Source organism: Aureobasidium namibiae (genome assembly GCF_000721765.1).
Source record: "Aureobasidium namibiae CBS 147.97 unplaced genomic scaffold scaffold_7, whole genome shotgun sequence".
NCBI lineage: Eukaryota > Fungi > Ascomycota > Dothideomycetes > Dothideales > Saccotheciaceae > Aureobasidium > Aureobasidium namibiae.
Window position 1 is genome coordinate 1,189,133 of NW_013581202.1, and position 23,433 is coordinate 1,212,565.

Here is a 23,433-nt window from a genome sequence, read left to right on the forward strand (position 1 = left end):
AGAAACCGTTCCCTGTCCATTAAGCAGCGATGGTCTCTGAACGTGCAACTCCGGGACATTCGCTAGTTGAACACGAAAAGTTTGGAAACCATGGCTGATCTCGACTGATCTCCTCAGCTCAGGAACGACAGCTTTTTCTCCAGAGAGGATCTCAAACCTCGTATTGCATCTTGTCACAGACTGCCACATGTTTCATCTTCCATTGTGAATTTGTGTCGCATTATTGACCGCGCAGGGGCTCTTCTGTTCCCGTTCGTATATCGAATGAGTGGGTAGTCTGACAACACATCATGGACCATACTGCGAGTCTCCTCGGGTCGCAAATTGCATGTACGACTGGTCTTGCTTCTTGCAACGAGGAGATGATTGAACGAAATTGCATGGATGAATTTGGTCAGACAGAACAGAAAGGAGTATGGGTAGTAAGCGACACGGTCTTGTGACTATCGACATTGCTCAGTTGCCATTTCGGCAGAAGCATGAAGACTCAATCGGTACATCCGCATTTGCAACAGCCTTCGCCAATTGAGGTTCGATGATTTTTGCTTCTTTGGCCTTACCGAGTCTCACAAGACACTCATTATAGCCATGTAGCGACCAGACATTATTTCGATGCTGCAAAGCACGAGGAAGAGTATCATCATATCCCAGATCAGCTTTGAACACTTTCTCGGCTTGATCAATCCTACCCTGTTCGAGCAGCAACGCCCCGAAAGCATGTCTGGTGGGTTGCATCCATCCCCATGGTTCGTCATATGGTAAGCTGTCGTCAAGTTTGACTGCTTGTTCGAAATGCTCGAAAGCTTTGTCAAAGTTACGGTCTCGATATTCGACTTCCCCGTACAACATTGTCTTGGCTACCTGGAGAATGTCGATACAGCGGTTGTTGAACAACATGCGTGATGCTGCAACTTTACTCAGTGCAGCTTCGAACTGCTGTAGAGTTTCTCTCGCTTCTTGGACTCGGTCGGTCGCTGCAAATGCGATACCTCGTCCGTAGAGCACAAATGCCGAGGAGACGCAGAATAGCTGCTCGTCGGTTGGGAGCTCCAGCGCTAAGATGTCTTCCCACATGCCGAACCGGATGAGGACGTGTACTCGTACAGATAGAAATCCTTCGAGCCAATCAGCCATCGGAGGAGAGGCAACACGGAGCAGATTCTCGGGCAACGACGCCTCGAGGCCTGCAACGCTTTCCAAAGCCACCTTCGACTGGCCAGCAAACATTGCAGCATAGATGCGAAAATGGTAATCGTGCGATCGGTATAGTGTGTAGAAGTTGACTGGACCGACTCGACTCAAAAACTTCTCATCTGCCTTGATAGCTTCCAGGTTCCAGATGGCAGCAGACTCGTAGTCACCACATAGAATGTCCAAGTGGGTAGGCATATGATGTAGATGACCAGCGTCGGGGACGAGACCTCGAAGGAGATTAGCTTTGGGCACAGCTGATTCAGGCTTGCTCGACATCTCCATCAAGTGGATGTACATGTGCAAGAGCCCAGGATGCCGATCTGAGTCCGAATTGCTCAAGGCGCGGTCAAGCACCTCCTTCGCTTCCACGGTGTGAGCGCCCGGAGCGGGCTCACCAGTCTCCAGATCCCACAAGCCCCAAGGAGTGACGTTCATCAAGGCATCCGCGAAAAGTGTTGCGACATCGAGGTCCTCGGGAAATGCCGAGTAAACCTTTCTCATAGCATCTGCATACGACTGATTCCACGACTTGAAGTCATCCTGATCATACTTACGAGACAGATCAGACGGATAGCGTGATTGTAGCGCCTCGATGAGGACTTGCTCAAGCGGCGATGCAGAGCTTCCTCGGCGTCGCGCCTCTTGAGCCGCAGCGTCAGCTTTCTTCACCGTCGCGAAAAGATCATCTTCGTCAAAAAAGTCCCAGGGCTTGTTATAATTCGGACCGGAGGCATATGCGAGGCCCCAGTACGCCAAAGCACAATTCTCGTCCTGCTCGATGGCGCGCTCGAAACATTTGACGGCTTCCTCGTGGTTGAAGCCGTAGGTCCAGACCAGCCCTCGGTCGAACCATATCTGAGCGGTGTCGCTTGTCGTAGTGACAGACTTGTGATGCGTGCCTAGATCGAAGGGATACTCATCTGGCGCCATGTGACCTCCAAACATCTCGCGTGACAGGATGGTGGGACAAGTGATGTCGCCGCAAAGGTGCGGGACCAAGAAAGAGGGCTAAAGTTCGGTAGCGGAAGAGATTGAAGGGCGGTAGCCTATCTGTAGGCGACACCGAGTCGGTCTAAACTCTCCCCATGAGCGTAAGCTTATGCCGCAGAAACACACGCGGAGATCAGGCTTGCTCTCTGACTTCGGGCTGCAGACGCTGGCAGAGACAAGGGACAAATTCACGCGCAGCCTCTTGCCGATCTGTATCGCATGGAGTACATGACGCCTAATCATTACAAGCAAAGCATTTCATGTCGCTAATCATGATTGTGCACTCGTCGTCTAGCAGTTCTCAAGCAGAACCCCAGCCTGACTTGGTGCAAAGATAGGAAGACAATGGCTTGAGAAAGACCGTAACGGCTTATGACAGACTAAGGCTGTCGGCCGCAAACGTTATTTGCAACACTGTGTCGCTGGTGCCGTCGGACCGATGACTCAACATGCGATATCAAAGACGATCGGGGCAATCTATGGCCGTAGTCGAGTGCCTGTCGACCTGATGGCGTGCTATAATACAGAGAGGACCTCCGAGTATTTTTGCAGCTCAGCAACAAAAGTTCTTCACACAATTCTCAAGCCTTTTACGCAACCACGCAACTCACAAGCATACCATTTTTCCAAGAGAATCAGGGGTGCAGTACTACTGAGCAAAGGAGCATTCGTAGCTAATTTTCCTCGCTCAAATTGGTGAGATCATTCGCAGACTCACATCCAGAACAGGGATTAAACATGTTTACATGCGCTCTATCATATTCGCCAGTTCCAAAGCTTGACTTTGCCATCGTTCCCGCCATAGTATATCGCCTGCCCGTTGGGAGACATCGCTATGTGTTTTCTTCCTGTGATATTGTCTATGGGGCCCTCTTCGATGAATCCAGTCGTCGGATTGCAGGTACCGATCCCGCCATCAAATCTTGCATAGGCTATCTCCTCTGTGCCTGGCGAGCACGCCAAACGGTAAACGCCCGGCAGATTGATTTTGACAGGCGCCTTCTGCGCTCCCGCTTCTAAGTCGAACGAGACAATTTCGCTGAGCCCATTGACACAAACCAGCATGAGGCTATCGGTGACGATGCTGTGAGTAAATCTGGCCTCGAGATCCTCGTAGACTGAAGTGAGGCTGTTCGTGGGCACATCCCATATATCCACTCTGGTTGAACCACAACACAAAATTTGTGAATCATTTCGAATGAACGAAACCATTCTGGGCCGTACATCGAGTGGGAGAGATTTTTTGACTCTTTTGCCAGTAGGCATGTGATAAATCACGAGTTTGCTTTCGGAACTTCCCCGAATGATCTCTTCGTCTTGGCAACAAGCAATCACTTCGTTGTTCGCAGATATTGCGAGGGTGCTACGAGAATGCACATTGTGTATGTGCACTCTACGTGGTTGTTCGCCTGTCTCAAGAACCCACACGCTAACCTCGGCATCGGCCAGTACTGCGGCCAGCAAGGTGCCATTCGGAGAAAAAGCTACACTGGACCCTGTGTAAAAAAGCTTGCAGTGTACGTTTGCGGTTTCCTTGCCGGTCTTTAGATTCCACAGTCGAATTCGCCCAGGTGAAGCGACCGCCAGGACCAACCCCGGCGAAATTGCCATATGTAATATACGGGCACGATGGTCAGATTCCAGATTTGTGCTTGTCTGAGCACTCATTTCGTCTGGTCCTTCCGACTCCGCCAAAACGCGGGAGGTCGGCATGAGTTGTAGACTCGACAACCCCAGAGACATCAAGCCTGTCCTATCACTACGGCGTTTCATGCAACGCTTGTAAACAGCGGTCGCCTTGATGACTGGGTCGAAATCGAAAGCTGCCAAAGCTGACTTGTTTGTCGCTACAGTCAATATACTCGCAGCGTCGCTGTCGACGCTCGAAGACTTGTCAGCCGCTTGAAGATGTCTGCGGAGAGAGTTGTGGGCTTGGAGCATGCTTTCCAGAGTTTTTTCTTGGTTTGTCATTATTTCTAGCATCCTGTCTTGCTTATCACTGGTCATCATCAGTCTGAGCACATCTCATACTCGTCATTGTCCTACCTCTGCAGATGATGGAGGACTGTGTTCAACAGAGCGTTATAGTCTTTGAATTGACCGAAGAGTTCCTTCATGTCGGATTCGTTGTACAACGCTTTCAGTTTGTCGATCCTCGCAGTCTTCTGGGCCATGGAAGGTACGTCGCTGGCAGCGATATTGAGCAAGTCCGACACATGCGTCTCGAGCAAGGACAGAGTCATGGTACATCCAATCTGGATGCCGTCGAACTGCTCGAGAAGGTTTTGATAAAGGTTTCCCCAGGCGCCAGTATAATCTTTGAGCGTGGACTCAACCTGTTCCAAGGTTGAGCTGGTCATGTTACAGGTCGTGGCGATAGACGACAGTGTCAGGGGTATGAACTTGTAACTCTGATGGAGCTGGTTAATTCCTTTGACGATGCTGTAACAACCAGATAGCAGAGGGCCAACAGCCACATGAGCGCCTGCAACTGTCAAAGCCATCGTGTGCAAGGGCTCGACAGGCAATGAGAAGGGAAGAGAGGTGGGAGTCGGTCCCGCTTTGGATCACGGTGAAGATGGGCGGCTGAGAATTGAGGCTGACGCGCAGCCACTGGCTGCAGGACGCTGAGTCCAGATACCGCAATGCCAGATGAACTATCTTGTAGTGTACATACACAGGCCAGAGCGAATCCAGCAGTCAGATGTCGTCTGGGTGATGTTGCATGCACATGCTGGATGACAACTCTTTTCATAGAAGGGATCTGGATTTCCAGCCACAGGCTTGGATCCGAGGGACGAAGGACGAGGCGAACGAGAAACTTGTGCGAGGCAACACACAAGCACCTTCGTCAGGGTGTTCTGCACCCACAACTGCGTAGACATATCGTTGCTTGATCCATGTCTGCGCGCAAGGAAGACAAGCATCGCACGTGAAGATGCAGAAGAATCGAAAAGTTATAAAAAGTTTGTCTCGGTCAAGACCCTGGCGGTCGGGGGAGTCGCACCTTCCACCGCGATATCCATACTGAGCATCTCGCCTTCTACAATCATTCCAACACACACCACAACACAACAACATGTCAACATTCGGCGGACCCGGCGGACGTCAAGTCATCGCGAAACCCACACCGTACGCCTTCGACTCGACTCGCCCACCGCCTTTGCGCACCCGCTGACGGCGCCCCTGCAGACCTGAGCGCGGCTCCTTCCCTCTCGACCACGATGCCGAGTGCCAACACATCATGAAGTCGTACTTGCGCTGCCTACGCGCCCACCGAGGAATGAACGACGACGAGTGCCGCATGCTGAGCAAGATTTACCTCCAATGTCGCATGGACAACAACCTCATGGCGCCTGACGAGATGAAGAATCTGGGTTATGACAACACGCCACAGGCTTTGGCCGCCGCTGCTGCTGCTGGACATGCTCCGTCAAACAATGCGACAACAGCGAATAAGACGCCAGAAGGTGGCAACAAGTAAGAGAATGTATGATGAGAGAGGAAGGGCGGCTTGTAAGAATAGAAAGAGAATGGGCATACATGAATACCCCGGCGCAAACAATATGCAATACGACGAGGCGGAAAAGAGGCGGATGGCTGTTCATACGCTACACTCCAACACAATTGACCACTCTACAGTTTGCCCTTGAGTCCGTCCAACAGACCTTGCAGGAAGACCGACGCAGCATAAGCACCCGGGTCCCTGGGCACGTCCTTTTCGCTGATCTTGTCACCAACATACGTCGCTCTCCCGTACACGGCCGCCATGCCCTCCGTCTTGTCTGCACCCTTGACCGCCTCAGCCACGGCTGCCTCGAGATCGCCTCGTTCGGACAGCGTCTCGCAAAAGGGGATCAATGTGTCCATGACTGTTCGTCCGCCCACACGCGCCGGTGTGTACGTCTGCAGGTTTTTCAACGCCTGTCCCGCACTGCGGCCCGCCACTTGCTCGTTGAAATCAAGGGAAGAGTCGGCGCGATACGTGTTCTTGAGGTCTGACGTCCACGAGGCGAGCAAGATGCTGATGATGGCCCCGAGCGTCCCGCCGATTTCTTCGACTCCACTCTCGATTTCGTCAAGAATGGGCAGCAATGCTCCCTCGTGTCGCGACACCAGTCCGGCTGAGAGTTGTGAAAGGACACCCTTGCACATTCCCTCGACCGCCTCGCCGCAATCGCCGTCGCCCATGACGATGTCCCACTTGGTAATGTCGGGCTCCGCTGCTACAGCCGCTTCGCACGCACTTCGGAGTGCACCTTCGAGTGTGGCCACGTCCAGCTTGGGTCCAAAAGACACCGTCCCGTGGCCAGACAGCGACGCCCTTGTCTGTGTCGGGCTGTCGACTCTGCTCTGACCGTATGAGTTCCTCGGCCAAGCCGGTGCATCTGTGTCTCTGTCCAGCAATGCATACAGCTTGTCCTCCTCCATCTTTGTCTCTTTTGCGACGCCGCTCAGATTGAGGAGGGAGATGCTGAAGCCGGGCGCGTTAAGCGATGTTTCGAAAGGCTGTGCGTATACTCTTGTCGGCGAGATGTTCCAGTCCGACTTGAGATGGCTGATGGTCAAGGATGTCAAGGCTTCGAGTTCGAGGTTGGAGAGACCGCCGAAGTTGTTGATGAGCAAGGCTACCTCGTCATCTGATGTGAATTGAACAAACGCACGGTCCTTGTCGTTCTCGTCGAGGAGGTAGCGCAGCAGCTCTTGTATCAATTCGTCTGGTGGAGGAATATCCTTCTCATGGAGGCCCTGCTTTGCGTCAGTGGAGTCTTTGTCCAAAGCTGGGCAGACTTACAGCTTCATTGTGGATGCCTTGAGCGACCGATAGTGTGTTTGCAGGTAGGGATTCGTGATGTGCTCGTCCAGGGATGTGACAGTAATCCAACGATGATCCAATGGTAATACAATGACCATTGACGCTCTCGCCGATGGCAAAGCAAGTGTCAAAGTCGTACTCTTCTTCGGCAGCGGCACCGCAGAGTTTGAGAACTATGCTACTGTCAGCCACATCCCCCTGCTATCTCTCTTTCTTTGCTTCTTGCAAACTTACCGAACATGTTTCCAGCCAATCCTCTCCTACCCAACTTGCTCGTCTTCTCCCTGCCCAAACCCACATCATCAGTCATCCTCAACATCCCCACCTTCCTGCCCGCACCAGCCACCTTCTCCCTCGCCAACCCAAAGTGCAAGTTGTCTCCCGTATAGTTTGTGATACACAAGATCACTCCCTTGTCACTCGGCACTTTTTCCACTGCAGCCATGATTTGCTTTGTCGATGGTGAAGCAAACACTTCGCCGCTAATTGCTGCAGAGAGCAGACCATGACCTACGTAGCCGCACCAGGCTGGTTCATGGCCGGCGCCGCCGCCGGAAAGCACAGAGACTTTGGAGGAAGAGTGCGTGGGGAGGTAGACTACTTTGTTGGGGGCGTCGAGGGAGAGATGGGGGTTCTTTGCGACCAGAGACTCGAGGCCGCGGACGACGAGGTTGTGGGTGTCGGGGAAGAAGTGTTTTGTTGCCATTGTTGCGTTTCTTCTGGCGATGGTGCTTTTGCTGGGTGCTGTCGTGTGCCAAATTGCAAGCGTTTCACGGGAGGAAATGGGAAGAAGAGGAGCTAGAGCTTGTCTTGCTTACATACCAAGCTGCTTGCCTCCGAGACCGCGTTTTGGTGCCGGGGACTGAGCCTCATCTTGGTGTCTCTGCCGGGTGTACTCAGAGGGGTAAGAATCCGAGAGGCTGGGCCATAGCGGGGAAATGAGCGGGGTGCTTTTTGGCGGGGTGCAAAAGCCTGGAATTGCCTGTTTGGGTAAACCGAGCGGATGAATTCGTAATGAACTTCTAGCGGAGCGTGAGGTTTCGTCACGAAAACCGCTAGACTGATGAGGAAGATATATGGTCAGCCGGAATAGGAACGTGGCTGGAGAGAGAATTGTCTTGAAGATCAACAAGACACTGGCAGTCGCAGGGTCCCAAGCTTCGTACAGCATAACATGGAATTCGTCATTCGTGGCTCCGGTCTCAATATCATCAACACGCCGCACTGACACAAACATCTTCAATCCACCCTCTGACCATCTTCTCCCAATCTTCCCTCTCTTTCCCAGCCTGTGCACCACTCCACTCCAGCACACCTACTTCCACCTGGACGTTGCTTCCGTTCAGCGCCTGCAACGCCTCTAGCACCCCCTTCTTCTCTTCTGCTGCTTTTCCAGCAGTCGTATCTACCCAACTGACCACCAGCACCCTCAACGCCTCCGCTTGCGCCAGAATCTCACAAGCCCTTTTGGCGCGATTTTTGATCTCGTTGCAATATGCTGCAGTCTTCAAACTCGGATAATCCGCCAACAAGGCGCCATCGAACCAAAACACCAATTCTACCTTTTCCAGTCTCTTTAGCACCGCGGAAGAAGCAAAGTTTGATAGAGTAGAGTCGATGCGGTAGAAATTGAAGGCGTGGCTGGCGATGAGTTTCCATTGAGCTGCAGAGTAGAAGTAGGTAAGGAGGTCTGAGGTGAGGGTTTGGCAGACCAGAAGCAGAGACAAGGGTGGTGGGGTGTGGGATACGCTGCTTAGGCCCACGTTTGGGATGGGGTTCGAGAGGGAAGTTGGAGGGCATAGGTGAGAGTAGATTTGGCGGCGGAGCTCGAGGGGGAGGGTGAGGAGGTTTGGAGGTTCTTGTTTGGGTGAGTGTCGTTCCAATATCTCTTGTATGGCTGGATCTTGGTTGTCTGTTGTGAATGTCATTGCGAGGCTGTGTTCGGTCGTGCTGATCGACTGGAGATAACGATGTATTGCAAGGGGCTCCAGTCGCTATACTGGAGCCGTCGGATGATGGGGAAAGATTGAGTGGGGTATGGTGAGGTCTAGGTATTCTTCCAGAAACGTGGGAACAGTAGTTGATATGGTAGGATGCTAAGGATATCGATCCAGAAGATCAACAACAAAGACCTACATGCTCGAAGCGATTCAAGATCATGACGGCCGATACGGAAACCATGACGCGAGAGAAGATGCGGGGAAGAAGATGAGCACTTTTCCAAGACACTTTCGGCGGACAATCTGATTACTTGTTGTAGTGTCATCTGTCAGATAAGACATGCTCGACTGGTTGTTTACGGAGCAGATTGACCGCTGTTCAAAAACACGGGCGACGATGGAAGCACGAAGGGCAGACAAGAAGAAGGAGAGCAAGTCGGGGTCTGTGCTTCGAAGCTTATCTGGCACGCGCCGCGAACACGAGCAGACGCGACAGAGCCGCAAGTTGAATGTTTTGGCATGACGAAGTGCATTTCATTTGTCTGGCATGATATTACCATGTCAATATCCGATAATGCTATCCATTCTTCACGGTCGACTACAGTTATCCCTACTCCTCCCGTCAACATACTCGCCGATCGGCTCTTGTCAAGGAAACGCAAGCGAGACGGAGACACGCCGCCGGCGAAAGCGCCTTCCCATCTGATCAAAGCCGCACCGCGAGCCAACGTCCCTGTGCACAAGGCCTTTGCAGACAGTCGCCCGCCGCTTCCTTCATCATTACCTCAATCATTTGTCGTTAGAGTAAGCCTCATCCTTCCCGCTCTTGCTCTGTCGTCCAGACTCACTGTCTGGAGCGTTACTGAATCCTCGCCAGTCAGTCGACAATGACAAACCGCTATCCTTTCGCATCCTCCGCACTCTTCCTCGCGCTGCTCTGCCCTTGAGCTACGTCAACAACTCGCGTTCTACTACTCGCGTCTTCTCTGCCCATCTTCCACATCTCGACCATGACGCCGAATCCCCACCGCTCGTCTTCATCGCTCGTCCCGAATCCCTCCCCGACCAGCCCCTGTATGCTATAGAAAGAGTTGGCCACAAGAGGTATGCACTGTGCAGGCTGGCTGCTTGGCTGGAGGATCATCACACCGCAGCACTCGCCTCAACACCGCCAACCGTGGCTGCACCGCTGCGACCACCGCCTCTCGACACACAAAATCAATATTGGTGGCAGCCTGCAGCCCTCCAAAGATCGTCCATACCGCGCGAACCGTCTCGTAAGGCGCCCCGTCTGTCGCTCTGCCTCCGTCTCCCACCACCCGCCAAGCCTACACCGCAGCCGGAACCCGGCGTCCTTCCACAACCGCTTGACCATCCTGTCATCCCAGACGAGACGTGCGATACGGCCGAAGACATTCTGGACCGCTTCATCTCACAGTACCTCGACACGCTCTACCTGTCCAAAACACCTCTCGCCTTCTTCACCAAGGGTCCTCTGTCGCGCTTACGAGCCGCCTTCACATCAGGACAGATTGAAGCCGCCACTCTGCCAGAACTGGCCCAATTTCTGCGAAGTCTGATTCCCTCGTCTTCGACAGCCGACAAGAAGTATCGTGACAAGCTCCCGGAGCTCCTGAAAGATCTGCCCTCGCAACACGGGGATCCCGAACACGCCCCTGCTGCAAAGAAAAAGCGACGGAAGAAGAAGCTCAAGCCTGACAAGTATGGCCTGCTCCCAGAAGAGGCTGTCTTCTTTGCCAAGTGGTGGTACCAGGATGAATCTTCTGCGCCATCTGACGAAACAGCCGAGCGATCGCTTACTCGCAGAAGTCGCCAGCTCCGGACCAGAGAGACGTTCATGCAGGTGGTTCTGGTGCTGGAGATTCTCAGTCTGGAAGCCCTTCCAGAATTCCAGCCGCTCCAGGAGCCAGCACCACAACCTAAGAGCAAGAAGAGCGACACAATCTTGACGAGGTTGGAGCTACTCTTGGACAAGCTTTGTATCTGGCATTCCCTGCACAGTGCAGACCTCTTGGGAGATGCTCCTAAGCCCGACAAGACGGCCAAGGAAGGCGCCAACCAATTGCACAGCTTCTGTGTCGATGTCATCATACCTTTCTACATGTCTCGCACTCATGAGCACGCTTCCGCCGTCAACAAGAAGCTCGGCGGCCCAGGTGCTACCACAACATCCAAGCCGAAGCTCAGTCGTAAGCATTCCGAAGCAGACACCAAGGCTCCCGCCGACAAGAAAGCCCGTCGTCCGCTTGCTCGCGTTGCAACAGAAAGCTTCCCTCAGCCCGCCAAAACTCCTCGTTCCTTCAATCGCTCAGCCACAGACTCGCAAGTCTTTCCAGTCAAGTCCGAGACGCCAGAGGTCTCTATATCCTCCATTTCTGCCAGACGAGACAGCCAACCATCTTTGGCCCGCAAGAGTGACGTTCTGGGAAAACATCGCTTACTCCAGAGAGAGGTAGACTTCGGGGCCATCGCTGCAGCCAATGAAGCGAAAGCCAGGAAAAAGCAGGAAGTCGAGCAGAAACTCAAGGATGCCATCTCCACCCTGAAGAAGCCAAGCCGTGCCACTGTCTCTGGAGAGTTTGTGGACGCAGTCGAACAAAGAAAGCGCATGGCAGAAGGTAGAGCCAGACCACCCTTGCACAAACGAAAGTCTTCATCTGTGGCTCAGGTTGCCGCAACGCCAAAGAATGGTCACAAAACCTCCGCTATTGCTGCAACACCTCACTACATTCCAGCTCCCTCTTTTGGTCGTCCCGCAGTCCCATCTTCAGGCCCCTCAGTGGTTCCTTCATCCAGCACCAAGCAGAAATCTTTGTCTTTCGCCCACTTCTCTCCAGTCAATGAGGCCTCCGATGACGAAGGTACTATTCCCGCCACCGACCACAGGCCTCGACACAAAGATGCTCTTGCCGAAACCCCCTCCAAGCCCCGAGTAGCTTTCGCTTCGCTACAAGGTGCCTCTCCAGAGGATGAGGAAGAACATTCTGCGCATGTTGGACAGGACAGAGGAGATTCTTCTCCCTTACGTGAAAGTCCCACCTTGTTGAAGACACCGAGCAAGCCGCAGCGACCCACGTTCAGCATCACCCCAAGCAAGCCAACACCGCCATTGAATCTTGGGAGAGCCAAATCCAAGCAGGGTGTTGCAGTAATGCCTCTGAAAGTTGCTGCGACTGTAAACTCGAGGAACATGCTTAAAGTATCATCAGTCGTGACCCAACAGCAAAGAGCGGATGGAGATGGATCAAAGGATCAAACCGACAATATCTACGCAAATCTTGGATGGGATGACGAACTTGATGATGAATAGTCTTATGTATAAATGCTTTACGAATATTGATAATCTCCTTCCAGGTTACCGCCGCCAATCATTACGCGAGTGATCGTCCTCAGATGATACAGAAATTCTGAGGTCGCAGGTATATCGCTCGCTACGAGTGCGTTGTAGCAGTATCTCATTGGTACACATGGCTGCGTGCATGGAGAGGTATCTCGCCGAGGGACGGGAGAATCCTCGCATGCTTCTTCTAAAAGCGAGGATATTTTAGGCAAGACGCCAAGTGTCCATGCGGAGCAGATTGCTTCCTTCCTGTCTCGAGTATATAATCTTCACGACGAGATTTTCTCTTCTTCATTCTTTCGTTCCAATCTCTTTATGCAGTAACATGCCATCTCAGTGTCAAAGAGTCACTCGCAGCCAGACCGGCATGCGCAGAAGTCTAGGCACGCCCCCAGGATTTGTCTCGTCTACCTCTCACCACGAGAATTCACATACCGGTCGCGAAGTTGCAGATTCAACCAATCATATCCAGCGATTACCTGCCGAGATCTTGTATACTGTCCTCAAGCTAGTCATAGATCGCGCGGCAGTTGGGGCATGGATCCATCATAAAGCTCAGTACGACAGCCTCGTGCTGGCCTGCAGAGACTGGGCAGTCATTGCATCGAATATCTGGTGGAAGACTCGGGCATATATTATCACTGAGGCTGAACCTCCGCTTGCATCCCTCGCAAGACTACCTCTCGAGCGCCAACAATGGTATGCCAACAAGATTCAGCATCTTGATCTGAATGGAACCAACGCTGCTGATTTTATCGTTGCACTCAAACTCAGCTTCCCATTACTAAGGACTCTGGACATAGTAGAGTGGTCGCATCACGAAGTTGGTTTCGTCTGCCTGGCCTCTCAGTTCATACGACAAAGTCTGCTTGAACTGAAACTCTTGCGTACATGTCGGGTGGACGATGTTCTGACGGCGCTGCTTGACGCCCCCAACCTTCGTACGCTCGAATTGTGTTGCAAAATGCCGCTTGCGACGTCAGACAAACTCCTGAATGCTATGAGAACATGCTTACAGCTTCGAATTCTGGCGCTTGACTGGACCATCGAGCCGATCATCACCAAGGATGTTCTTGCTGCAATCGCCTCTCTGCCGTATCTGACAAATCTTCGTCTACCTTGTTATGAACTTACGTCCGAGGTCAGCAAGTATGTGCTAGCTGCGGATACATCTCTGTTCTGCAGTATCACTCGCCTGGATCTGGGAATGTTCCATTCGACGGCGGTCAACTTGCTCGGCGGGATCTCCACGCTGAGATCCTTATCGCTTGGTATCATTGGTGATGCGCCTGTCTTGCATGTCCTGGCTACTATTTGTAGCCTCCAAGACCTTACGTTGCGCTTTCGTGATTCAGTGGCCATCGGATACCCAGAATGGGAACGCTTGACGACATTGAAAGATCTACGCAGCATTGGCATCTCTTCGTGGGATGATTCTGGATTTTCGCAGGTCGATCTATCATCGATTATGAAAGATGAGTTCGTGTTATTCTTCCGAGCACTGCCACAACTGAGCAGTCTTTGGATCAACGCCGCGATCTCGAATACTGCTCAATTATATATTCAAGCTGGGGAGATCTGCAAGAGCCTCAAATCACTTGGTCTCCGTGGGCAATTCGATAGCACGATGTTGCTCGAATGCCACACATGTGATAATCCTTTGTACCCAACTCTAGAATCACTTTGGGTACATCAATTCATCGAGCCACAGGACAAACACATACGGTAGCTACTTCGATATTGATTGTTTAACAGAGAGGCGATGCTGACCGTCTTGCTTTATAGAGACGAACGAGTTCGTAGTGCAGCACTCTTACTTCGCAAAGCTGCGCCCAAGCTTTGGGTTCTGCACGGTGGAACGCAGACAGATCGACGGCTCGACGACAATGGTCCTTTTGCGATTGACAGGGACGATTTCACGGCTTGGGTCGAGTCGAGCCACAGGTCGATACGAGAGGAAGAAAGAAGGAAGTATCTGGATGAGAAGTACGGCAAGAACAGGCGTAGTGGGATGCCGATTGGTACATATGTCTAGAGTTGTCAAGGTACATGGTCTTTTCCACGGCGATACTCACTCAAAACATTGATGACGCGATGGCTCGCTATTCGAAGTACGATTTCTTCCACTCCGTTCCCTACAACAATGGTTTACGAAGGTTCTCCGACGAGGATTTTATCCTGGAAAGCCAGCCAGAAGAGTTTCTCGAGTTGGCCTCCCCGCGAGGACCAAAGCGCGACTAACACAATCCAGATTGTGCTAAACAATAACGTCACACCCAAATTGGCAGCCAATGAGATAACCTCAAGCTACGAATCCCGTCTTGTTGACGGTAAGACAGACTTATGATCGCTGTGGAAGCTAATCTGCCTTGCAGTCTTGCATCCACGATTTACGAATCTGAGCCTCGAGAGGCTTGCTGGGGTGCGTGTACATACCTCACGCTCGCTCGATGTCGTAGTGGATCACGGACTCATATTGTAACAGGACAGCAACTATCATTATCGACATGTTCAAGAGCGAGACGCTTCCTATAGCATAAGCCGGCATACAATGAGGATCTCTCTTGTCTCCTATGCTCTACATGATCTATAACGCCAACCTAGTAGAGTAGCCTTTTGACAAGAACTAAGAGGCACTAGAATCTGTAGACGACTACTCGGCGTAGGTAGTAGGGGAAAGCACAGATGATAACATCCGATCCCTACAAAGAACAATCATCCCGAAGGCAGAAGGATGGACATGAGAAAGTAAGGCCATCTTTGAACCCTCAAAGACGGGCCTCATCCAATCAATTAGTCTATCAGTAGCGTATAAGTGCTTTGCTCTAGGAGGGCACTCGACGTCGCAAAAGAATGGCAGGCATACTAATGTGAAAACATCCTCTATTGGCCAAGTTAGGTACGACCAAGGTTGATCACAAATTTACTCCCGCTGTGGCCGTCGATCTCCCACTATGATTGCACGCCGTTCCTGGCTATGGCATGTGTTGGTAGTCCGAGCCGACCAGTCAAGGTGTAGTCCGAGGGCACCAATCACCTCTTGCCAAGACCAACAACCCAGCTTCCTGGAGGATCTGATCCTCTGCAAATCTCGTTCTTGGGAGAGCTCAGCCTCGTATACCTCTTCGACCATCTGTTGATTGGAAAAAGATCGGTCACGACACGCTGGGGCCTGGCTGGGAGGTGGGTATAAAGGTATCTCCTCAGCTGCCCCTAATAATGACATTCTATTGTAGCTTTGTTTCCATTGGCTTTCTTCCTACCTTTTCTTCTTATTCCTCACAGGCAATAGCCCACCACTGTTCTGTACTTTGGGTGCCATGCTTGCACACAGATTGTACCTTCGTTTGGCAGCAGCCATGACTTTGTTCAACATCAATGCTGTTGCTCAAGCTCCTCCCACATCTCAGGGCTTGACGTATATAAACTCAACCATCCACCCAGGCGCATCCATCTCTTTCAAGCAAACCACCATCTGCGAGACCACTGAGGGCGTGAGAGGATGGAGTGGCTACGTCAACCTTCCTCCTTCACCTCAAGAAGGTCGCAACTACCCAGTCCACACCTGGTTCTGGTTCTTTGAGGCTCGCAAGGATCCTGCGAACGCGCCCTTGTCGCTGTGGCTTCAAGGTGGCCCTGGCGCACCAACATCAGTGTCTGCTGTGAATGAGAATGGCCCTTGCAATTTGCTCAACAACTCGAGAGATTCTGTCATTAATCCTTGGTCTTGGAGCGATAAGGTCAACATGCTATACATCGATCAACCGGTCATGACTGGCTTCTCATACGACTCATTGATCAATGGTACCATCTTTGAAGCTTTGTCTCCATTCGCAGTTTTGCCCGCTCAGGTTCCGAAGAATGACAGTTCGCTCGCTGGAATCTTTTCCTCTGGAGATAAGAGCTCGACACCCAATAACACCTTAGCTGCTGCACCTCCGATGTGGGACTTTATGCAGATTTGGCTGCGAGAGTACGATATTCTGCTGTATCTGTTCTCCATTACCACTGACACTCATATAGTTTCCCAGGGTATTCTGGTAATAAGCAAAAGTTTAGTATCTGGGGAGAGTCTTATGGAGGACATTGGGTCCCAACCTTTGCCGACTACTTCTACAAGCAAAACGACCGCATCAGCTCTGGCGAGCTGAACGGGACACTACTCACCATCGAATCGCTTGGCCTAATCAACGCTTGCATTGACGCCGAGACTCAGATACCCTTCTACCCTATGATGGCCGCCAATAATACCTATGGTCTCAAAGTCTTCAATGACACCACATATGCTTCCTCCAAGGCAGCTCTTCCTGAGTGCTTGAACCTCATCAAGACCTGTAGAGCTATTGATCAAAGACTCAATCCTGATGGGTTTGGCAATGACACAGATGTGAATCAGGCATGCAACAAGGCTTATGAGTATTGTTTCAACTCTGTTGCTCGAGAGACTGCATTGGGCAACATCGAGGGTTACGATGTACGTATATGCTCGTCGCAATATCGACGTCCCAAGCTGACTCATTGACAACATTCAGGCATTCCACTTCGATATCGCATCGCCATTCATTCACAATTTCCCGCCACGTTGGGCAGCTGGGTATCTGAACAATGCTACCGTGCAAGCAGATCTTGGTGTTCCTCTCAACTTCACCGGCTTCTCCGCGGTCGTTGCTCAAGAATTCGAGGCTTCGGGTGATTTTCTCAAAGGCAATGGTCTTGCCATCCTTGGTCAAATGCTTGACCGTGGTGTCAAAATATCTTTGCTATATGGAGATCGCGATTATCAGTGTAACTGTAGGTCGTTATCTGTCTCTATGGCCTGTTCGCGGCTGACGGTGTGGTATAGGGTTTGGCGGCGAAGCCATCAGTCTTGCCATCAATTCCAGCATCTCAACCTCCTTTGAGAAAGCAGACTATACTGATCTGGAGACTAATACCTCATACATCGGTGGTTTGACAAGACAATACGGCAATCTCTCATTCAGTCGTATCTTCCAAGCCGGTCACGAAGGTAAGTCTCTTCTTCGCTCCTAGCACTTACTTTCTCATCCCTGACCCAATCTACACAGTGTCGTATTACCAACCCGAAACAACATATCAAATCTTCAACCGTGTCCTCTTTGACCGCGACGTCGCGACCGGTCTTGTCTCTACCCTTCCGACCTCAAATGCTTCAACCTACGCCACAACAGGCTCCTCTTCCGCCCTCATCTCTGTTGGTCCTGCTATCAAATTCGAGTCCGATGCTCCGTCTTGCTATCTCTGGGATATCATGGAGACGTGTACACCTGCCCAGACCCAGCTGTTTAAGAACGGAAGTGCCATCACTGAGGACTTCATTCTTGTGGGGTATACGTTTGGGGATGGCACTAAAGTGTTCTATAACCAGAGTGAGGGTGCTGGGAGTGGTAATGAACCATCGCCACAGTCGTATGTTCCTGCCAATGGAGCGTCGCGTGTTTCTGCGATTTATCTGGAATTGGCTGTAATGGTTGCCCTCAGTGTCGCTGTGGTCATATAGATTTGAGATGTAGAGTTAGGCACGTGTGATATCGTGTATCGAATTGGAAATCAAGCAGGCGACCTCCGCTCCGCTATCGTTCATGTAGTAGCGGTGTAACAGTGTGATCAGCCAATAGTAGATCGAACCTTGCAACACGAAACATTACTTCTTCACCGAGCGGCAGTCAAGTCTTATCTGTCCAGCCAAGCACAATCAAGCTTTGAGGCACGCATGCAGATCGGCGCGTCGCAGTTGGCTGCTTTAGGAAGGTGATTGGTCAGGGCACGAGAGCCGGTGTATGCAAGTGACCGAGTCCGTTCGCCTCGGTCAGGCACAAGGTGCAACTCGAGCTGAATCTTGATGTTGCCATGTCGTGATACGTGGTAAATCTCATGCAAAGAAAATCAACAACTCTGGCAAGCGGTTTGGGCAGGCGAGCTCCTATGTCAAGACGAGATATGTGACTCGGAAGGGACTATAAAGACCTAGATCTGACACCCAGGTACCATCAGACACTTCCGTCATCGACATACTCACCCAACATGCCTCACCTCTTCACCCTCGCCGCCGTGCTCAGCACAGCTTTCCCTCTCACCAACGCTTGGGGCACACTGGGCCATGAGACCGTCGCCTTCATCGCCCAGGATCGCATGGCTGCTCATACCGTCTCCTGGGCTCAGAGCGTCTTGGGCAATACCAGTACTTCGTACCTGGCGGGGATCGCTGCCTGGGCTGATACATACCGCTACACTGCCGCTGGAGCTTTCAGTGCTCCGTTCCACTTCATTGACGCAGAAGATAGTCCACCAACTTCGTGTAGTGTGGACTATGACCGTGATTGTGGCGCTAAGGGATGTGTCGTCAGGTACGTGTTCCAGACATCTCTCTTTGCCTGGTCTCTGGCGGCTGATGATTTCTGTCTTTTGTGATGAACAGTGCCATTGCAAACTACACCCAACGTGTCGTCTCCACTACTCTGAGCAAGACTGAGGTCAATGACGCCCTCCGCTTCATCGTGCACTTCGTTGGCGACATCCACCAACCCCTCCACGACGAAGCCCTCGAAGTCGGCGGCAACGACATCGATGTCACTTTCGCCGGCGCCTCGACAAACCTCCACCATATCTGGGACACTGAAATTCCTGAAAAGTACACCGGTGGTTACTCTCTCGCTGATGCTAAAGCTTGGGCGAAGACGCTCAATGCGGCTGTTAACAGCGGTATCTATGCTTCGCAAGCTGCAAGCTGGATCAAGGGCTTAGATGTCACTGATCCCAAGACCACTACTCTGGGTTGGGCGTCTGAGGCCAATGCATACGTCTGCTCCACTGTTATACCCGACGGCCAAGGTGCAGTGGAGAATGTGGATCTCAGCGGGGCTTACTACAAGTCAGCTATCCCGGTAGTCGAACTCCAGATTGCAAGGGCTGGAGTCAGACTGGCTGCTTACTTGGATGCTGTGGCGAAGAATCAGAAGGTGCTGTCCAAGCGGCTTGCCGAGGATGAGGTGGATCTGAGTGGAGGGAGTTTGTTGCCTGCTGATAGACCGCTGAGCAAGGCGAAGTTGGTGAGAGAGGCTGTTGGATATGGATGCAAGCATTGATCTGAATGTGTCAGGCTGCAAAGGATGCGGGAGTTGGAACAAGTGAATGTGTTGGTATGTCAAATCATCAATTGACAATGAGCATCTGTGGTCGAATTGTGGTTTTACTTGTTATCGAATCCCGGTCTTGCTCTTGAGCCTGCTTCTTTGCTTATCGAGTTCGCGGTGGCAGAAGCCATACGAGCTTCCAGCTGACTGGAACACTTTTCGTGCGCTGGAACTTAAGCTTGTAGCCAAAGATAAGTGCATGTCTGCCAACGCAGATGAGATACAATTGTCGACATTACGACTTCCGTGCAGTACTGAGAAGCATCGAATTCCAAGAAAAACCAGCCTTCGAAAGCCAAGACCACCATGAAGTCCAGACCTCCCGTTTTAAGAGTCAAATTGAAGCTCAAACCAAGTCAGGAAGCTTCAAACCCCTCCGCGAAGGCTGAAAGGATTGATTACCTCGGCAATGATATGCGCGTCAACCTCGGACTCAGCACGCAAACCTGGTCAACAGTCTGCACAATACCTGTCGGAGTCGTTGCAGAGACCACGGCCGATGATCGGCGAGCACATATGCTTGGACAATTGCGAACTGCTTGCGACCAGTGTCGCTTCCGTAAACTAAAGGTGACAGGCACCCTGCGATAGCTCTAATCGCCACTGACACCGTCTTCAGTGCGACAACGGACGTCCGTGTGTACGATGCCTCAAGTCGGAATTGGCCTGCTCATACGAACAGAAGATCACACGCAGCAAGCGCATCGCGATTTTGCGCGGTCGGGAGACGGAGTCCATTGCTCAGGATACCACTGTCGTAGAGGCAGCAGCAACTATAAGTCACCATGATGATCAGGTTGTATCACCACAGCAGATCTCTCACTATGGTAATCTCGGATCGGGAGACGCATCGCCACCACGGAGCTCTTACATCGGTCATCCTCTCAAGTTGTACCGGACGAATTCTGGCCAGACATATCTCAGTCGTCATACAAGCACTCCGCCGCCCATCACGACCTTGGAGGATACTGCTTGGCCAACCGCCATCTCTCACAACGACATCTTGCGTTGGATAGATGTCTACTTCGACCGACTGTATCTTACCTTGCCAGTCGTCAATCGCACGGCCTTGTACCAAGATCTGATGCTCGGCAGACACAGGGAAGATGCTGATTTCTCCTCAATGATCCTGTCCATCTGTGCGTTAGCCATCACGCAGCCTGTCCTTCGCGAGGAGTATCAATTCATGCCTGCAAGGCGCGAGCTAGCAACCAAGATGCTACAAGCTGCTCTCGGTCTTCGCAGATTCGACTTTGGCGAGAACGTCACGGTGGAAGGCGCCATCGCAAGCTTCTTCATATTTGCAACCCTCTTCGGTATGGGCATGCACAAAGCTGCATGGCTACGACTGCGCGAGTCTGTCGAGTGTGGAAAGCTTCTCGGCCTACATCAACCGCAAACCTACGACGGTCTCGACACTCAGGTAAAAGGTCAGCGCTTCAGGTTCTTGCTCATCCTAGCCGTGACGGAACGCGGGTTCGCATTGCAACGGAATCACACAATCAGCATCACGGGAAAGCATGTGAATGACATGAAAGGGATGTACTTGAACATTGCTGCCGAGGCCATGTCCGACACTCACGACATCTACATTCACGACGACAAAGACCTTGTTGCTGTCCAGGGGCTTCTCCAACTCATGAGGTTGTTCGATGCTATCGATGAACAGGTCATTCCCTGTTGGAATCGATCATGCGCACCGACCTTGCAAGCATGTCAGAAACTCACCATAAATCAGGTCGAGAAGGTTTACCACTCTGTCGCAGAGGCTCTCGAACCAAATGGGTCTTCCCCTTGGATCGACAAGCCACCGTCTCTCAACGCCTCACAGTGGGCTGATTGCTTTGTTCTTCAACAATGGCTGCTGATGCGTATGTGGGTTTCTTGTCTCACGCACGAACTTCTCGACAGCAGCTCCGAGCTGATATTCATGCATCCATCTTTCGTACTCGACATTGCAGAGAAGGTAGCCAGTGAGTGCGTGGCTCTGGAAACGGATATACTTGAGGTTCATGGCAGCGGCATGATTGAGCGGATTCACGACATTGCGATGGGTGTCATCATGGCTGCACAAGGGTATGACGAAGTTGTGGATATTCAACGCACACAATTGATTCTGGGCTCGTACATACAGCTATTGAGGCAGTTTCGAGACCAGGGCCGTCCTTTCACCACGGCACTGGAAACTGCTCAGCTCTCAATCATCGGCTAGAACCCCTATACATCAACATCCTCACCAAAACTCCATACCAATCCCTATACAGTATGTGCTTGGCAGAGCATTCAGACAAATCCTGCCTAAGCCTTCACGTCGGAAGCCTCGAGATGATCCACAATCTTTGCTTCCTTGCTCTCGGGAGAAGTCTGGTAGCTCTTCCATTTTGTGACAGGCACCTTTGCTTCGTACATCTCTTGGATTTCGGCAAATGTTCGTCCCTTTGTCTCAGGCAAGAAGCATGTGTACACGGCGAGGATGACTAGTACACAGCCACCGAAGATGAGATATGTCTTGGCACCGAGGCTGCAGATGCAAGTTAGCACAGATATCGACATCATAGTAACTGTAGCGCGACGAGACTTACCCTGCGGCGCCGGGTCCGACTGTGACAAGATGAGGCACCGAGAAAGTGGTGAGCACAGCAGTAGTGTATGCGCAAGCCAATGTGTAAGAAGTGGTAATGCTGCGAAGACGAGCCTCGGGGACCTCAGTCGGCAGGACTACCGAAAGTGGGTAGAAGGAAGCGGCCCAAAAGACGTTGAAGAGGAAGGATAAAATCGCAATGGCGAGTGGGACATTCTTCTCGTCAGCATAGAAAGCAAGGACACCGGCAATGAGGTCAATAACGAATAGCACCGACATTCCCACAATAGCAACCGGACGACGACCAAAGTTCTCGATGATCAATGGCGCAATCATAGTACCGGCGAGTACACAGCACGAGGCTGCAATGGTCAACTGGAATGGACTTCCAACACCGAGATCTGTCAGGAAAATTGTCGCGTATGTAGTCGACAGGATGATACCAGAGACTTGGTTGACCGAGTACATGGAGCCGGCGACCAATGTGCGCTTGATGTTCTTTCTCTTGAAGAGATCAAAGAATGAAACACCAGTAGTCAACGCAACCTCGGAGTCGTGAGCCTGCTTCATGACGTGAAGCTCATCATCAACGAGAGCATCGTCGAAGGATCTCAGCTTGCGCAAGCTGGCTCTAGCTTCTTCGGCACGACCATTCATCAGAAGCCAAAGTGGCGATTCGGGTACGAAGGCCGTTAGAGGAATCAGGATTGTGGGAAGGATTGCTTGTGCGCCCAGAGGGATCTTGAATGATGACTCGCTGGCGAAAGTGTGTGTCTTGTTACAGATGACGGTCGCAATGACACCAGAGATGAGGTTGAAGATGTTGCTTGCGCTGACGGCGGGTCCACGGTATCTGGCTGGAACGACTTCCGAAAGGTACAAGATGGAGATGGTGGTACCGATCGAGATGAGGAAGGCGTTCATGAAGCGACCGCATACAAAAGCTGCAAAATTGGGAGCGAATGTTTGGAGGAATGTCCCTGCGTAGGAGAATGCATAAGATCCAACGATTGGCCATTTGCGACCAAACTTTGTGGTGAGGTAGCCGGAGAATGCAGCTCCAAAGATGGCACCGACGAGTGGGACTGAGAAGATCAGGGTCTGGTTGCGAGCAGAGAAGGCATAGGCGCCCTCGGCGTTCTTGCCTTGGTACTTCTTGACCTGTCGCAATGAGTGATGAGTGTTTTGTTCATCTGCAAGTCAACTTGTGATTGGAACAAAGACTCACGAATTGTTCCATGGCCGCGACGGAACCAATGACTTTGTCATCGTATCCATAGAGAACAGATGTTGCTTGGAAAGAGATCAAAGCAAGGATCAGCATAGGGCTGAAGACCTTCTTCGACTTGACGTCCGAGGCCAAAACGACCTTGCGGTCCGCCGAGTCGACATGTAACTCG

General features: G+C 51.7%; 11 protein-coding genes across 11 annotated transcripts; 6 read left to right on the top strand and 5 right to left on the bottom strand.

The window, feature by feature from the left end:
* Nucleotides 1–456: 456 nt before the first annotated feature.
* On the bottom strand, nt 457–2,124 carry M436DRAFT_45343 (TPR domain protein; the record flags this gene model as incomplete). Its single annotated transcript, XM_013572567.1, has 1 exon — nt 457–2,124. One exon carries the CDS (start codon nt 2,122–2,124, stop codon nt 457–459), a length of 1,668 nt encoding a protein of 555 aa, XP_013428021.1.
* Nucleotides 2,125–4,226: 2,102 nt separating this feature from the next.
* On the bottom strand, nt 4,227–4,688 carry M436DRAFT_81541 (uncharacterized protein; the record flags this gene model as incomplete). The annotated part of the gene is made up of 1 exon (XM_013572880.1): nt 4,227–4,688. One exon carries the CDS (start codon nt 4,686–4,688, stop codon nt 4,227–4,229), a length of 462 nt encoding a protein of 153 aa, XP_013428334.1.
* Nucleotides 4,689–5,263: 575 nt separating this feature from the next.
* Nucleotides 5,264–5,668, top strand: M436DRAFT_81542 (cytochrome c oxidase assembly protein cox19, mitochondrial; the record flags this gene model as incomplete). Its single annotated transcript, XM_013572881.1, has 2 exons — nt 5,264–5,316; nt 5,377–5,668. 2 exons carry the CDS (start codon nt 5,264–5,266, stop codon nt 5,666–5,668), a joined length of 345 nt encoding a protein of 114 aa, XP_013428335.1.
* A 152-nt stretch (nt 5,669–5,820) lies between these two features.
* Nucleotides 5,821–7,706, bottom strand: M436DRAFT_45592 (Dak1-domain-containing protein; the record flags this gene model as incomplete). Its single annotated transcript, XM_013572607.1, has 3 exons — nt 5,821–6,933; nt 6,980–7,173; nt 7,235–7,706. 3 exons carry the CDS (start codon nt 7,704–7,706, stop codon nt 5,821–5,823), a joined length of 1,779 nt encoding a protein of 592 aa, XP_013428061.1.
* A 505-nt stretch (nt 7,707–8,211) lies between these two features.
* M436DRAFT_81544 (uncharacterized protein) lies at nt 8,212–8,928 on the bottom strand (the record flags this gene model as incomplete). The annotated part of the gene is made up of 1 exon (XM_013572882.1): nt 8,212–8,928. One exon carries the CDS (start codon nt 8,926–8,928, stop codon nt 8,212–8,214), a length of 717 nt encoding a protein of 238 aa, XP_013428336.1.
* Nucleotides 8,929–9,498: 570 nt separating this feature from the next.
* Nucleotides 9,499–12,271, top strand: M436DRAFT_45662 (uncharacterized protein; the record flags this gene model as incomplete). Its single annotated transcript, XM_013572621.1, has 2 exons — nt 9,499–9,744; nt 9,818–12,271. 2 exons carry the CDS (start codon nt 9,499–9,501, stop codon nt 12,269–12,271), a joined length of 2,700 nt encoding a protein of 899 aa, XP_013428075.1.
* A 355-nt stretch (nt 12,272–12,626) lies between these two features.
* Nucleotides 12,627–14,336, top strand: M436DRAFT_63472 (uncharacterized protein; the record flags this gene model as incomplete). Its single annotated transcript, XM_013572708.1, has 3 exons — nt 12,627–13,450; nt 13,487–14,026; nt 14,057–14,336. The coding sequence occupies 3 exons, from the start codon at nt 12,627–12,629 to the stop codon at nt 14,334–14,336; spliced, it is 1,644 nt and encodes a 547-aa protein (XP_013428162.1).
* Nucleotides 14,337–15,660: 1,324 nt separating this feature from the next.
* Nucleotides 15,661–17,819, top strand: M436DRAFT_63473 (alpha/beta-hydrolase; the record flags this gene model as incomplete). Its single annotated transcript, XM_013572709.1, has 5 exons — nt 15,661–16,274; nt 16,325–16,775; nt 16,834–17,092; nt 17,145–17,309; nt 17,368–17,819. The coding sequence occupies 5 exons, from the start codon at nt 15,661–15,663 to the stop codon at nt 17,817–17,819; spliced, it is 1,941 nt and encodes a 646-aa protein (XP_013428163.1).
* Nucleotides 17,820–18,343: 524 nt separating this feature from the next.
* On the top strand, nt 18,344–19,404 carry M436DRAFT_44582 (S1/P1 nuclease; the record flags this gene model as incomplete). Its single annotated transcript, XM_013572419.1, has 2 exons — nt 18,344–18,666; nt 18,738–19,404. The coding sequence occupies 2 exons, from the start codon at nt 18,344–18,346 to the stop codon at nt 19,402–19,404; spliced, it is 990 nt and encodes a 329-aa protein (XP_013427873.1).
* Nucleotides 19,405–20,425: 1,021 nt separating this feature from the next.
* Nucleotides 20,426–21,664, top strand: M436DRAFT_45241 (uncharacterized protein; the record flags this gene model as incomplete). The annotated part of the gene is made up of 1 exon (XM_013572539.1): nt 20,426–21,664. A coding segment is annotated over one exon (1,239 nt), but the record flags the coding sequence as incomplete, so codon positions are not given.
* An 86-nt stretch (nt 21,665–21,750) lies between these two features.
* M436DRAFT_45362 (putative MFS alpha-glucoside transporter) lies at nt 21,751–23,357 on the bottom strand (the record flags this gene model as incomplete). The annotated part of the gene is made up of 3 exons (XM_013572571.1): nt 21,751–21,973; nt 22,035–23,194; nt 23,262–23,357. 3 exons carry the CDS (start codon nt 23,355–23,357, stop codon nt 21,751–21,753), a joined length of 1,479 nt encoding a protein of 492 aa, XP_013428025.1.
* Between the last annotated feature and the right edge of the window lie 76 nt (nt 23,358–23,433).